The 12,500-nt window shown below is 39.1% G+C and overlaps 1 protein-coding gene across 1 annotated transcript in view; it reads right to left on the minus strand.

Annotated features, from left to right (window-relative positions):
- Nucleotides 1-12,500, minus strand: part of LOC138059020 (ankyrin-repeat and fibronectin type III domain-containing 1-like) — a 213,514-nt gene that overhangs the window by 105,118 nt on the left and 95,896 nt on the right. Inside the window, 1 exon segment of the mRNA XM_068904513.1 lies at nt 5,502-5,620. Within this exon segment, the coding sequence (XP_068760614.1) occupies nt 5,502-5,620 (119 nt within the window).

Genomic DNA, 12,500 nt, shown 5'->3' on the forward strand with positions numbered 1-12,500 from the left:
CTGTTTCGCGTTTTGAGTTTCTTTTCAGAAAATCAGGTTTGCAGATCTAATAAAAGTGCATTTATACACACAGAATTGTTAATAGAAAGAGTTATTATCGTCACTTCACCTTGATCTCACTATTTTCAACCCTTTGGTCAACCATGAAGGTTCATTTGGGTTTGCCTAAAACGAGGACAACCCAGAACCTGGAATCCGGAATAAGAACTTGAAACAAAGTCACTTAAAATGATCCAGCGTCTTGCAAATGTACGGTCAATCAAATGTATCCTAACATTGTACGTGCAATACTCATGGAAAAGCATTTTACCACACGAAAATTGGATGTTGTAAAGTGTGACTATTCCACCTTGAAGAATGACGAATCCTACGCATATACATACGAGTCCAGCAAGAGAGAGTCTAGCTTTCGCCTGAGCAATCACAATCCAACAGTCCTAGTTAATAAAAAAAAATGCACATTTGAGATGCAGAAAGGGTGGTAAACAGGCTTGGATTTCTTTTCGCTCATTAAAAAGAGTTGCCACGAATGTTCTTATTGCCGACTTAAAAAGGATTCCCTGGAGCATACTGCACATTAAGAGTACAGATCCAGATGAAATGCTATACATCTGGAATAAGCTTGTGCTTGATGTTATTGATACACATGCACCAGTCAAAAAGAAGGGAGTTAAAATACCTGATAAACCATCTTGGCTAACGAATGAAATTCTGGAAGCGATCAAACATCGTGATCATCTCAAAAAATTATTCGATCAAGGGAAAATCCCAAAGTGAACTTACAACAAGGCGAGAACAAAGGTTGTGCGTATGGTAAACAAAGCCAAGTCGCTGGCAATTAAAAATGAGCTTGAAGAAAACAGGCAAAACTCTTGTTTATTGTGGAAAGCGTTAAAAAAGCTCAGTCCCAGTGGCAAGGAAAAATCAATGCCAAACGAACTGAGGGCTTCTCATGATCAAGCAAACAAATTTAACAAGCATTTTGTCTCCATTGCATCATCTGTTGTTGACAAAAATCAATCTCTTAATCCCGACCTATCACACATTAAGAACTTTGTGAACGTTAGGAAACCACCTACTACTAACTTTGAAATTCCACTTCTCAATGTCAATTCGTTAGATAAATTGATTAAATCACTCCCTACTAGCGTTGCTACAGGTCCCAGTGGAATAAGTACGTCATTACTTAAGCTCATCTCTCCGGCTGCTCTTGAAAGTCTTCGCAAAGTTCTAAATTGTAGCGTTCAGTCTGGTATCTGCCCTTCTGCTCTTAAAGTAGCATGTGTAACGCCAGTTCACAAGTCTGGAGTAGCGTTTGATCCAAACAATTTTCGTCCGATTTCTTTTCTTCCAATTATTTATTTCTAAGCTACTTCAAAGACACATATGCACCCAATTAATGCGGTATATCCGTTCATATAATCTTATTGTCTCAACGCATTCCGGATTTCGACCTCACCACTCAAGTGAGTATATTGATTAAAATGACCGACGACCGGCTTGCGGCAATGGACAAGGGCTTTTACACTGGTGCGATATTCTTAGATCTACGTAAGGCCTTTGATTTAGTTAATCATGACTTGTTAATAGCCAAACTACAGACGTATAGTTGCTCTTCTTCAACACTACTTTGGTTCAGAAGCTATCTATCAGACCGCCGTCAATGCGTAAATCTCGAAGGTGCTGTATCTGATACTGAAGTATTGCGTTCTGGTGTTCCACAGGGCTCAATTTTAGGCCCTATCCTCTTCCTTCTTTTTGTTAACGACCTACCCCTTTCCTGGAAGAATAGTTAAGGCTTATTTTCTGATTATACTACCTTTTACGCTAGTGCCACATCAGTTCAGTTACAACTTCAACAAGATCTTTCCAATACAGCGACATGGACTAAAGAATATGGTATGGCAGCTCACCCAGAAAAGACAAAACTATATGATCATTGGTATTCGACAGAAGCTGTCCCACTGTGAAGAATGTGCACTGTCCTTGTGGCTGGATGGTAGGAAACTGGAACAAACTCAGGATGAACGTCTCTTGGGCCTGGTCATTGACCCCTCCCTCTGGCCCGCATTTAAAAATTCTTGCCTGTGAAATATCATACAATCTTATATAATGCTAGTATCAAACCTATTCTTGAGTACTGTGTCTGGGGAAATTGTAATGCAGGACTTTTGGACGATATTTTTAAAGTTCAAAAACGATGTGCGCATATTATTCTAGATGCTCCTTTTCAAACTAGAACTTTGCCGTTATTTCTTGAACTTGGATGGCTACCTATCAACCATTTATGTATTGAAAGGCGACTAAGTCTGTTTAAAAGAATCCTGGATGGACGTGCACCAGATTACCTGACCCAGAAACTCTCATCTTTCAAATTCAATAAGCCATATGATACAAGGTCTCCGTTACCTTATCGCCTTCCTATTCCATGAACCAATAGCATGAAGCACATGTTCTTATATAATGCTGTTAAACTTTGGAATGATGTTACCAGTAATAGGATACCCATTTGCTGTGTGCAAATTTACGCCTGACACCTTTAGGATTGACAAAGTTTTTTAGTTTATTTGGTAACATTTTTCGTCTCTAGTTTTATAGTACTTAACTACTTCTTTATTAGTATTTTAGCATTTCGTATTCTAGTATTTTTGTATTGTAATAGTTTAGTACCTTAATATTTTAGTATTTGAGTAATTTATTAAATTAGTATTTTAGTTTAACAGGGCCATAAGGGAGAGTACAGTTTTTTTCTACTGTAATTATGCACCCTATAAATAAAGTGTTCTAAAGTCTTCTAACACATCGGAATCAGTGGCAAATGATTTCGCTTAACACATATAGACTGGGTCTGCTCTCGATATCTCTATAATGGAGGCAGTATTATGTGTCACAACTTCTTGATAAGAGAGTTCTCACTGTAACCATGTTCAGCTGCAAGTACAACAGGTTTCCCTGAGAGTCAAATGTCTCCTATTAGTTTAAAAAAAAAAACATACATACATACATATCAACGAGATGCTTTATCAACCTGTCTCCGACGTTGAGTTTTTTCGCTTCCGTAGTAACTTTAGCCTTTGCTCGAGTTTCACTGTGTTCCGGATTCCGGATTCCAACTCTTAAGCAAATCCGGTTCATTTAATCATAGCGCCTTCAATTTCCATACCTTAACAACAAACGGCTACAGATAAGTTGTTTTTCAGTTGCAAAATCGTCAGATTGAACATAAACTTTAAAAACTTGCCATCGCGAATATTGTAGTCATTTCGTGCCACCCTCCTATGCCATCACTATATACCATCTGATTTTAACCCCTACTAAACATACATGTACACACATACACACCACTCTTAACACCCTTGGTACCAGCGCCTGATTCTATGGCTGTCTTCTTATGTCTCATATATGGCTGACAGTTTCAACGTCAATCCTCCGAGTAGTCGGGAATGCTTTGATGTCAAGTTTGATTGTGGGCACTTTTCGGTTACACGATTCTTTTCCACCGTTGGGGTGCTAAATTCTACCTTGTATCTTTTGAAATGACCTGTGGAACCCTGAACCTTGTACCTCCGGGCTCTGGCTCTTGTCCAGATTGTCATTGACTTATGTCAAACACTAAAGCAGGCATGTACAGGTAGGGATGGAGAGCTGGTGGGAGAACGAGCGCAGCCTCCTCGTTCTCCCGCCAGTTCTCCATCCTTACCTGTACACGCCTGCTTTAGTCTCCGATTTCTCTTCTCCTTCGAACGCCTGTCCATTTGGAATGTAATTTGGGAAATGCTCTTACCATTTGTGAGAATCGTTCCGTTTCCAGGCCCTTTCTCACAAGATTGAGTAAACATGCCGGATGGAATGCGGAGTTGTAAAATGGTAAGCGCCATTCTCATCCGGTTGGTCATTAGATTTGGAAAATCGTTTACCTTTATGCAACAATTGTTCCATCCGGATTTCTTGGCTAAATGGTAAGCACTTGTCTACACGCGTCACGCTCAATTTTACAACTGTCACTGGTTGTCATAACAACTGTAAAGTTTGTCTGATCATGAATCACAGAAAACCCTTTTGCCACTCTCAATGTAGAGAAGGCTGCGTTAGTGCATCATTTTAAATAAATAGTGATGAATGAAACCTTGAAAGTTGATGCAGCATAGAAATTGAGACTAAGCAAGCATGCAATTCAGGTCTGGGTAAGACTCCTATGCTTATTTCCTCTGAGAGCAATTTCGTGGGAAGGGTGGGTATTATTATCCTTAAACTTGATATGTAAAGTGAAACATAACCCTGATTTATTCTTACAGCACTACTGGTCTGCTGTTATGTTCCTTCAGGGCAAAGCTATTGGTTTATGGGTGGTGCATCTTATACTGCACATCAACCAAACCTTACTGGAGGGTCTGCCAGGGTAAATTCCTACAAGCCACAGCACTTAAAGTGAACTCGCGACAAACAACATCCTTTCTTTAAATTTCCGACAGCAACGGTCACAGCAACGTGAAACATTGACAAAACACTGACACAAGACCTTTTAAAATTCAGACAAGTAACTGAGTCATACACAGGTAGGAAGTATTGTCAAAATTCTTGCCGTAAAAAAGTTAAAACAAGAATTCTAAGTGACTTGTTTTTCATACTCAATTAATATGCAAATTAGGACGTTTGATGTTAAAAGGTCAAAAACACATGAATTTAATTAACTGTCATGCAGCACATATACATTTGCCCAAAGAAATTTTTATATCACTTGAAAGCTTATCACTTAGAGAGTTACTGGTGCAAATATTATTACATTTGGAACTTTATCTCATGTTGAAAAACTATGCAGTTTCAGAGGTACCTTCAGCTAAGTAAAACTAGGCGTCTTAAAGTTGAAATAATTCCTGATGCAAGCCGTGATTCAAATTTTGAAAAAAAATCACGTAAACCAGATGTAGAGATATCACAGAAGAGCTTTTAGGAGGTTTTGAGCTGATATGAATTGGTTTTTGTAGCGAAATTTGACGGCAAAGTAAGCGTTAATTTTTGCGGAAAAAATGACGAATTTCGACACGAACTCTTAAATTTGCATTTTCTCCAAAATGACTTAAAAAATTATACAGTGCATTTAGAGATATAAATAGGATACATCTAGACAAAATCTGAGCAAAATCCATTTTTGAGCTGTGGCCACGAAAATTAAAAAATATTGTGATATTTACTGACATACACTCTTAATAACAATTTTAACAGCAAGAAATTTACATGTATGACCTCCTCACAGGGCAAAGTCCCATGATTTTTCAGGGTTTAAATTTGGTATTACCAGTAACTTCAAAATTGAAAATAATGATCACCAGAAAAAATTCAAAAGCCTTAGTTTTAAAGCACTGGACCATTGTCAGAGCTATTAATGACTTTCAAAAAGAAAATGGAGGAGAAATAAGACAGAGAGCCTGAAAACATTTCCCAGTTACATTGTGTGATGGTAACAAACAATGTCAATGGGATTCAATGTGTTTTGTTGTTACCTTGATTTCAGAGGAGGCTGTATAGCTGACATGAACCACTGCTGTGGTGAGATCATCTACTCTAAGCTCTGCCTCTTTCAACAGCATGTTAATATGCTTTGAAAGGTAGCTGTTAGGTACTGTAAGATTAACAACAAAATGATCGAACCTGTTAAGTTCAGTCCAGGTTTGTTCACTTTTTTCGTACAAAAGCAAAGACGAGTACAAATGCTTTACTACTTAGGGTGACTGTTAGTTTTTGATAAGAAGAAAAAAAAATTACCTGGATGAAAACCTCTCGGTCTGACAAGAATGGAGACACCCATAATTATGGTGTTAAATGCAGGTATGAATCCCTGGCCACATAGGTGGAAGGATTAGAATAATAAATGTGCCACGACAAACTATAGAGACTTCTTCCATTTTAATTGAAAAATTAAAAGGAATTTTAGTGTATTTTTGTGTTTTATGAAACCTACTCATAAATTTTGACAATAGCAAACTCATGTGCTTGCCCCCATCGCTTTTCTTACTTTTGGTGCAGAAAATTTAGGATTCTCTCTGAAAGTGATCATTGCAGTTGTGAAGCAAGATGAGAATTTGTGAAAAAAGCCTGAAAAAATCCAGGCTGAAACAGGATGCGAACCCTTGACTGTGCAGAATTGTCCTGCACTTGCTCTAACATCTAAGCCATCAAATCATCTGAAAGCTGGTCACTTGTACTGAAAGTTCATACTTGTATCCACTAATAGGAGATTGTATAATAAAATAATGAAATTTTTATATACTGTAATTATTTGAACTGCAGAGTATGCAGGTCTCATTGAAGTTGTGGAGCAACTTGAGCAGTTTGGAAAGAAACCTGAAAATTTTCAGGCATGAATGGGACTCAAACCGAAACCTACATACCCTGCAGTTCAAATATACAGTATGAACATTTCACTGTAATCTTCCTATGGAAATTTGGATTTGAAGCAAGCCTGGTATCACATGAATGGACATCATTTGCACTTTATTTTTTTATCAGTATTTGACTAGCTTAATTGGATAACAGTTTCCCCAGCTCACAATGCCATTTAGTAGATAATGATACTACTTTAGTGTGTAATATTCCTGCTCTAAGGATTTTATATCACTTCCCTTAATTGAAAAGACAAGTCTCTGTGCTGTGATGTTTTTGAAACCCAGTCTTACCTTGTAAGATTACAATATTTTTACAAAGAAAAGTGTATTGAATGTTGGGAAAAATATTAGTACTTCATAACTTTTCCCATCATTTTACCATCACTTTTTCGCATCACTCACTATTTTAGTTCTTCCACCTGACCGGAAAGTTGTTTAGAGTAGGGACCTAGGGACTTGGAATGCCCTGAGTAGATGCCCATGAACTCAAGGACTTGAGAAGGGCCTATAGTTTTGGATGCTGAAGTAACATGCTAAAAATCTGGAGACACAGCACTTTTGAGGGTTTGCAGATAAAAAAACCGTCTAATATGTGAATTAGGTGTTGAAGGCCATAATTGTGCTTAAGAATCCATTCGATACTATTGGGCAGTTGGTTGAAAAGAAAACGGGAAAAAACAAAAACCAGTATCAATCGGAAGGCTGACTTCAGGTTGGTCTTAGCCATGAAGGCCCCCCTTCCAAGGGACTGGATGATATTAATTAATGGCGTCATCCACCCAAACCAAAGAGAATGGGTCCTTGGGGATGTGATCATTAATGCTATCTCCCTGCGGGTATGGAAGGGTGATAAATAGTGCACCAGTCAGGTAAGTGTTTCTTGGCAAATACCCCTACCGGGTGACATTGTAAGGCAGGGAGATGGGGTGAAGAGTAGGGCCATACTAACCGCCCAAGGTTTACTTTCTTGTTCAAATTGAAGGTAACCTCTGGATGCTGAACAGCAGAGATCAGGTTGGGGCAAAGACAGGGGAAGTGGGACCAGAGTAACCTATGCATGCACTTTCCATGAGCATACATAGAAGATGAGATACAAAATTCAATGTATGGTTTGGATAGTTAACTAATTCCAACTCTAACTTATCAATTTTAATGGTGGTAGAAACCTGTGGCTTGAGTAAACGCCTGCACACTTTCACTTTATTCTTTGCTGCATTTGCTAGAGGAGGAGGACCAAGAGTGACTGGAGCTATTGGAAGGCAGTGTGGTTGCTGGCCAAACAGTGCTGACAGACGTGCGGGTAGTTAGGGTTGTTGAAGTCGAAGCATACGGTGGACTGGACTTGACGAGGTTTTCTGTGGACAGTTGTTCTGAGAGTGGTAATGACCCCAGCAAACAGAGCAATGGGGCTTAGCTAAACCCAAAAATGTTACGGTCCACAGCTCCAGGTCACGAAGTCCCAGCTAATGGACAGGTTTTACGGTGCATATCAGCCAAAGTGCTGGTCATACGAATTCCAAGCCAAGCCCTTAAACGTAGTTACCGCCCTACTTATAATTTGCTGCCTTAGACCAGCATGAATGCCATATAGACATCCAACGATTTCTGGAAAGTGTTGATTGTGAGTCTCCACTTCCTGACCACGGTAGCAGGGAACCCATGGGGCTTAGGGCTGAATCATACCACCTTAGCTGAAGTTCGGGGTCTGGGTCTCATTAAGCGATCCGGGTAACAACAACCCAAGGTCTATGTACTGTACTTATTCAGCTATAAACCGAGCGATTTTTACACAAATCCACACAATTTGGGCAAATTTGAAGCCAAAGAAGGGTTCTCGGCTTATAGCCAAGTACTTTGATGAAAAGAAATTTTCTCAGCAAATTAAAACAGTAACAAATGATTGTGTGATCGGGATTGATCTTATTGCTCGTCTTCTTCCTCGCTGTCTGTCTCGAATTCGTCGTCCATTTTCCTCGTCTTCACTTTTTTTTTTTTTCTTTTGTTCTGGAATATTCTTGTCGAAGACTGCATCGTCTTCTGTGCCGTTGAGTGCGTTACAGAGGTGCCACAAGTCTTGAACGAATGCCTCACCATCTCCTCGGGAATATCGCGCCAAGCCTGTTTTACCTGTCGAAGGAACGAGAAGTCTGGGAACGAGATTGCACCATCTGTTGACAGATCGTGTAAACAAGCTTGACACATGACACCATAGCAAACTTGAGACGAAAACGCAAGTGGATTTCTTCTTGTATTGACATTTTCCAAGCGAAAAAACTGTACGCATTAACAGGAAAATCTTACCTTGAAATCTTTGCTCTGAAAACCATGCCAAAGGTCGTTGATCGAGCTCAGGATACGCTCCCTGATAAGCTCCCTGTTGAACAGATTTGCCTGATCTTTCCTCCAGCGATGGAATCGTCAACTCACTGATGCCGTATTCTCTACAGCTTCTGCTTCGTTGACTATTTTAAGTTTAAAGGCGAGGTTGTAAGGTTTCCAGTCGAATAACTTTTTATAAAACGCTTCGCTTGTACGAAGACAGGTTTCCAGTGAGGTCAGTAATTGTTTAATAATATTCGTCACCTCACGATCACGTTTGTTTCTTATCTTTCGTGTTCATTTGATTGCTTTGAGTATAATTTTTCAGTCAATGTCAATCTGTATTTTAAATTACGAAAATTCCATAGTCGATAATACACATCAAGACCTAAAATGAGTCTCGGCTTATAGCGGAGCATTGTGCATTTACAATTCGTGTCAATCAGATTGATTTTTTTCCGTAAGAAGTTTGGGGTCTCGGCTTATAGCCGACCTCGGCTTGTAGCTGAATAAGTACAGTATTCCCCGTGTAAAATTTTGTCCTCCGAATAACAGTCATTGGAAACTATCTTGTCAATGGCGGCGCACTGAGCTGGACCTATGGGATTTGATCCGCTGGGATTTTCCAAAGGCACTACTGGATCGTCAAACAATTCGCCAATAGAAGAGAAAGAGTCTTTGTCCGAGTGGGCCCTGCCCTCGATGTCTTGTTCGCAGACCGGTGAGGACGTGCTTGGACCCTTTAAGCCCTGATTATCTGACTTTACTTGTTGGAAGTCAAGCAATGTCTTTGAGTGGTTGCCTTCTTGACCCTACACAAGTGCTTTTCCTCATGGGTGACTGCTCTTGAGAAATTGCCGAACAAGGCATTTGTAAGTCTGGTGGTAAGCCAAGCTTTTGATCCAGTGATGGGAAAGTTGACAGCCAGTGAACAAAGCTTCAGTACTGCGCTCAATAGTTTTGATAGGTCCTCTTTTTTTGCTATGGAACAACTGAGATTGAGACCAGGCCGAGAATGAACCATGGTGAAAAACTTTAACAAAGTGCAAATAGCTAGTAGGTTTACTTTACAAGACAAACTGCCAAGAGAACCATGGATGGCTAACTGAGGCTTTTATAGCTAGTCTCTGTCTATTAAAGTAGCCAGGTGTGCAGGTTCTACTATGTAACAGGTAGGCATTACATGTGCTCTTTAACAGTAATGAATGAAGCCTTAACAGATTTTGCAAATGCAGATGTACGTTCTAATCTGAGATATAGGAAAAAGGTCTATGTCCTCATTACTCGGTTGCCAGTATGGGAATCCCAGTCGGAAAATGGGTAAAATTTATTTGTTTTTTTTTTCTGCTAAGTGGTGTCTTTATGCATAGAGTCTTCTGTGCGCATTTTGTTAGGTTTGAGAGGGTAGTGGAAATGCGTAGATTTCTCTGGTGGACACAGGAGAACATTTCATTAACCTGCAATAGCATGGAAAGTCATTGTAACGCAAATGACGTTTTAGTGCATCTTTAAAGAAAATATACCTTATGGAGCTCAAGAATGGAACATCACTTGGATAAACAAGACAGGCAGTGAAAATCTTAAAAGCGACGAGTAATGGACTTCGACAAAAATCTTTCACCTGTTGAGACCGTAATCAAAGTGAGCTGAATTTCTAATTGTACAAAGGTAATGATACAAACGCTTTTTGAATGAATTTACATTATTGGCTTGTGTAATGGTAGATAGCACTTCATTATACAGTTTGGAAAGCAAATGATCTTTGGCTGGTGGCTAATCTACATTTGGGTAAGTTTAAATCAGAATTACGCCTAGTATTCCTATTATGCATAGAAGAACGTCTAACGAATTTATTACAAAGATATGTTGGGGCTTGGTTGTTTAAACTTTTATAACCATAGCACAGGTGTTTAAGAGGAGTTTGTCCCTAACACTGAGCCACTTTAAAGACTTCTAAGCTAATTAAGCCTTCTTTAATATGGTCATATTTTCTGAGGCCTAAGGTAACTCTACAAGCAAAGTGCTGGACTGAATGGAGCTTGTTACTGGGTTGCCAAATCCAGTCGGAATCTGGGTTTCATTTCGTAGTTTTTTTATTTATTTTATTTTTTTTCTGTGTCGGGAAAAGCCTTGCCTATCACTCTTCTGGTAAGTGGTGTCTTTGTGTATAGACTCTTCTCTGCGTATTTTGTTAGGTTTGAGGGAGCTGGAGTAATACGTAGATTTCCCTGGTGCACCTGGTGCACACAGGAGAAGGTTTAATTATTAAACCTGCAATGGTGTTGAAAGTCGTGGTAACGCGGATGGCGTTTTAGTGCATCTTTAAACACACGAGATGTTTCCGTGAAGCATACACTGGGTTGCCTGTGGTATGTGTTACAGAAAATCAGATGGCACTGAATTGTGTGGTATTGAACTACAGCATTCCAGTCTCTGAAGAATAACAAATCAAAGAGAAGCGAGAAACATTGGCTTCTGGGCTGACACGTTGATAATTTTCAAGTTCCCTCGCAACTTCTTTTCACCACAAGTTTAAACGTGCCCTCCGAGCATCTGACAGCTTTGTAGAACCAAAGTTCACTGAGGTTACTCCCCTGTCTGGCAGGGTTAGTATCTGGATGGGAAACCAAAACAATATACCCCTCATAAAACAGAAGCATTGGACCGAAAATACTATTAACGCTGACAAATGCGAACTCACCAAGGTACAGATTTTGTTAGCTTGCTTTATGCAAAACAAGAACATCATTCTAAAAGCTTATTCTACGCAAAAACTAGGTTCTGGAGGTAATTTTGAGAGTAGAAATCAAGGTTACGCGGCAGATGGCAAATACAAACTCACGATTTAATTAAGTTAACACTCTCAAAATTACCTCCAGAGCCTACGTTTTTGTGTAGAAAAAGCTTTTAGAATAATGTTCTTGTCTTCTGTGGTGATACTTGACGATTCGGGAACATTTTGTGAAAAAATTTTTATAACGGATCACACACGCAACTTGATCGTCCGATTATGCATAACACCCACTTGGCCTTTTGACATCCCATTGAAAAAAACTCATACAATATTCGCAGACCGGTCCATTTCTCTGAAAGGGTGATTGCGAACGACTAGAGAAAGATTTTCACAATAACTAAAAGTTCCTGTGTTAAGCATGGAAATTCGACGAAGCGATAAATGCCACTAAATTTGTTGCGCGCATTGCTATTTTTGTGTTTTGACAGATTTTGACAAAATATTAAATTATGAAACAAATGTCTAAGGAATACGGATAGATCGTTAAAAAATCTTCATTTTTTGCAGTTATTTGAACATAAAAGATGGAACGCTTGACAAGAAATAATATCTTTGTTGATATTTGAAAGAAGAAAAATTTCGCGGGAATCAGGATGCAGTGAAAATGAGTTAACAAATTTGCATACGTGCATTGAAATGTGATACACTGTAAAATGCAGTTAATTTGGTAAGGCAACAATATTTCTTTAACTTCCTGGTTAATCCAATTTATTGCTACCACTTACTAGTGTGAAGATTGTTTACATAAAACTTTCCAGATGGGGTTTGTGTTTCCGTTGCTTTTTAGGAGCGCGAGTTTTCATCAGCTGACGAATACCTGGGGTGACAGACAGATATGAATATCAAGAAAGCTCATTGAGGATCCCAACCACGACTCTGAGATTGTAAAAATATCGCAGTTGTTCTCTTTAATTGTCTCAGTGACCAAATAGAAGTTTTCACACGAGATAATAGAACACACTTTCAAGTAGTGGATGGTATAATTTGCTTTCTTGGTTTGTGAA

This window comes from Montipora capricornis, chromosome 8 (assembly GCF_036669925.1).
Source record: "Montipora capricornis isolate CH-2021 chromosome 8, ASM3666992v2, whole genome shotgun sequence".
In the NCBI taxonomy this organism is placed as follows: domain Eukaryota; kingdom Metazoa; phylum Cnidaria; class Anthozoa; order Scleractinia; family Acroporidae; genus Montipora; species Montipora capricornis.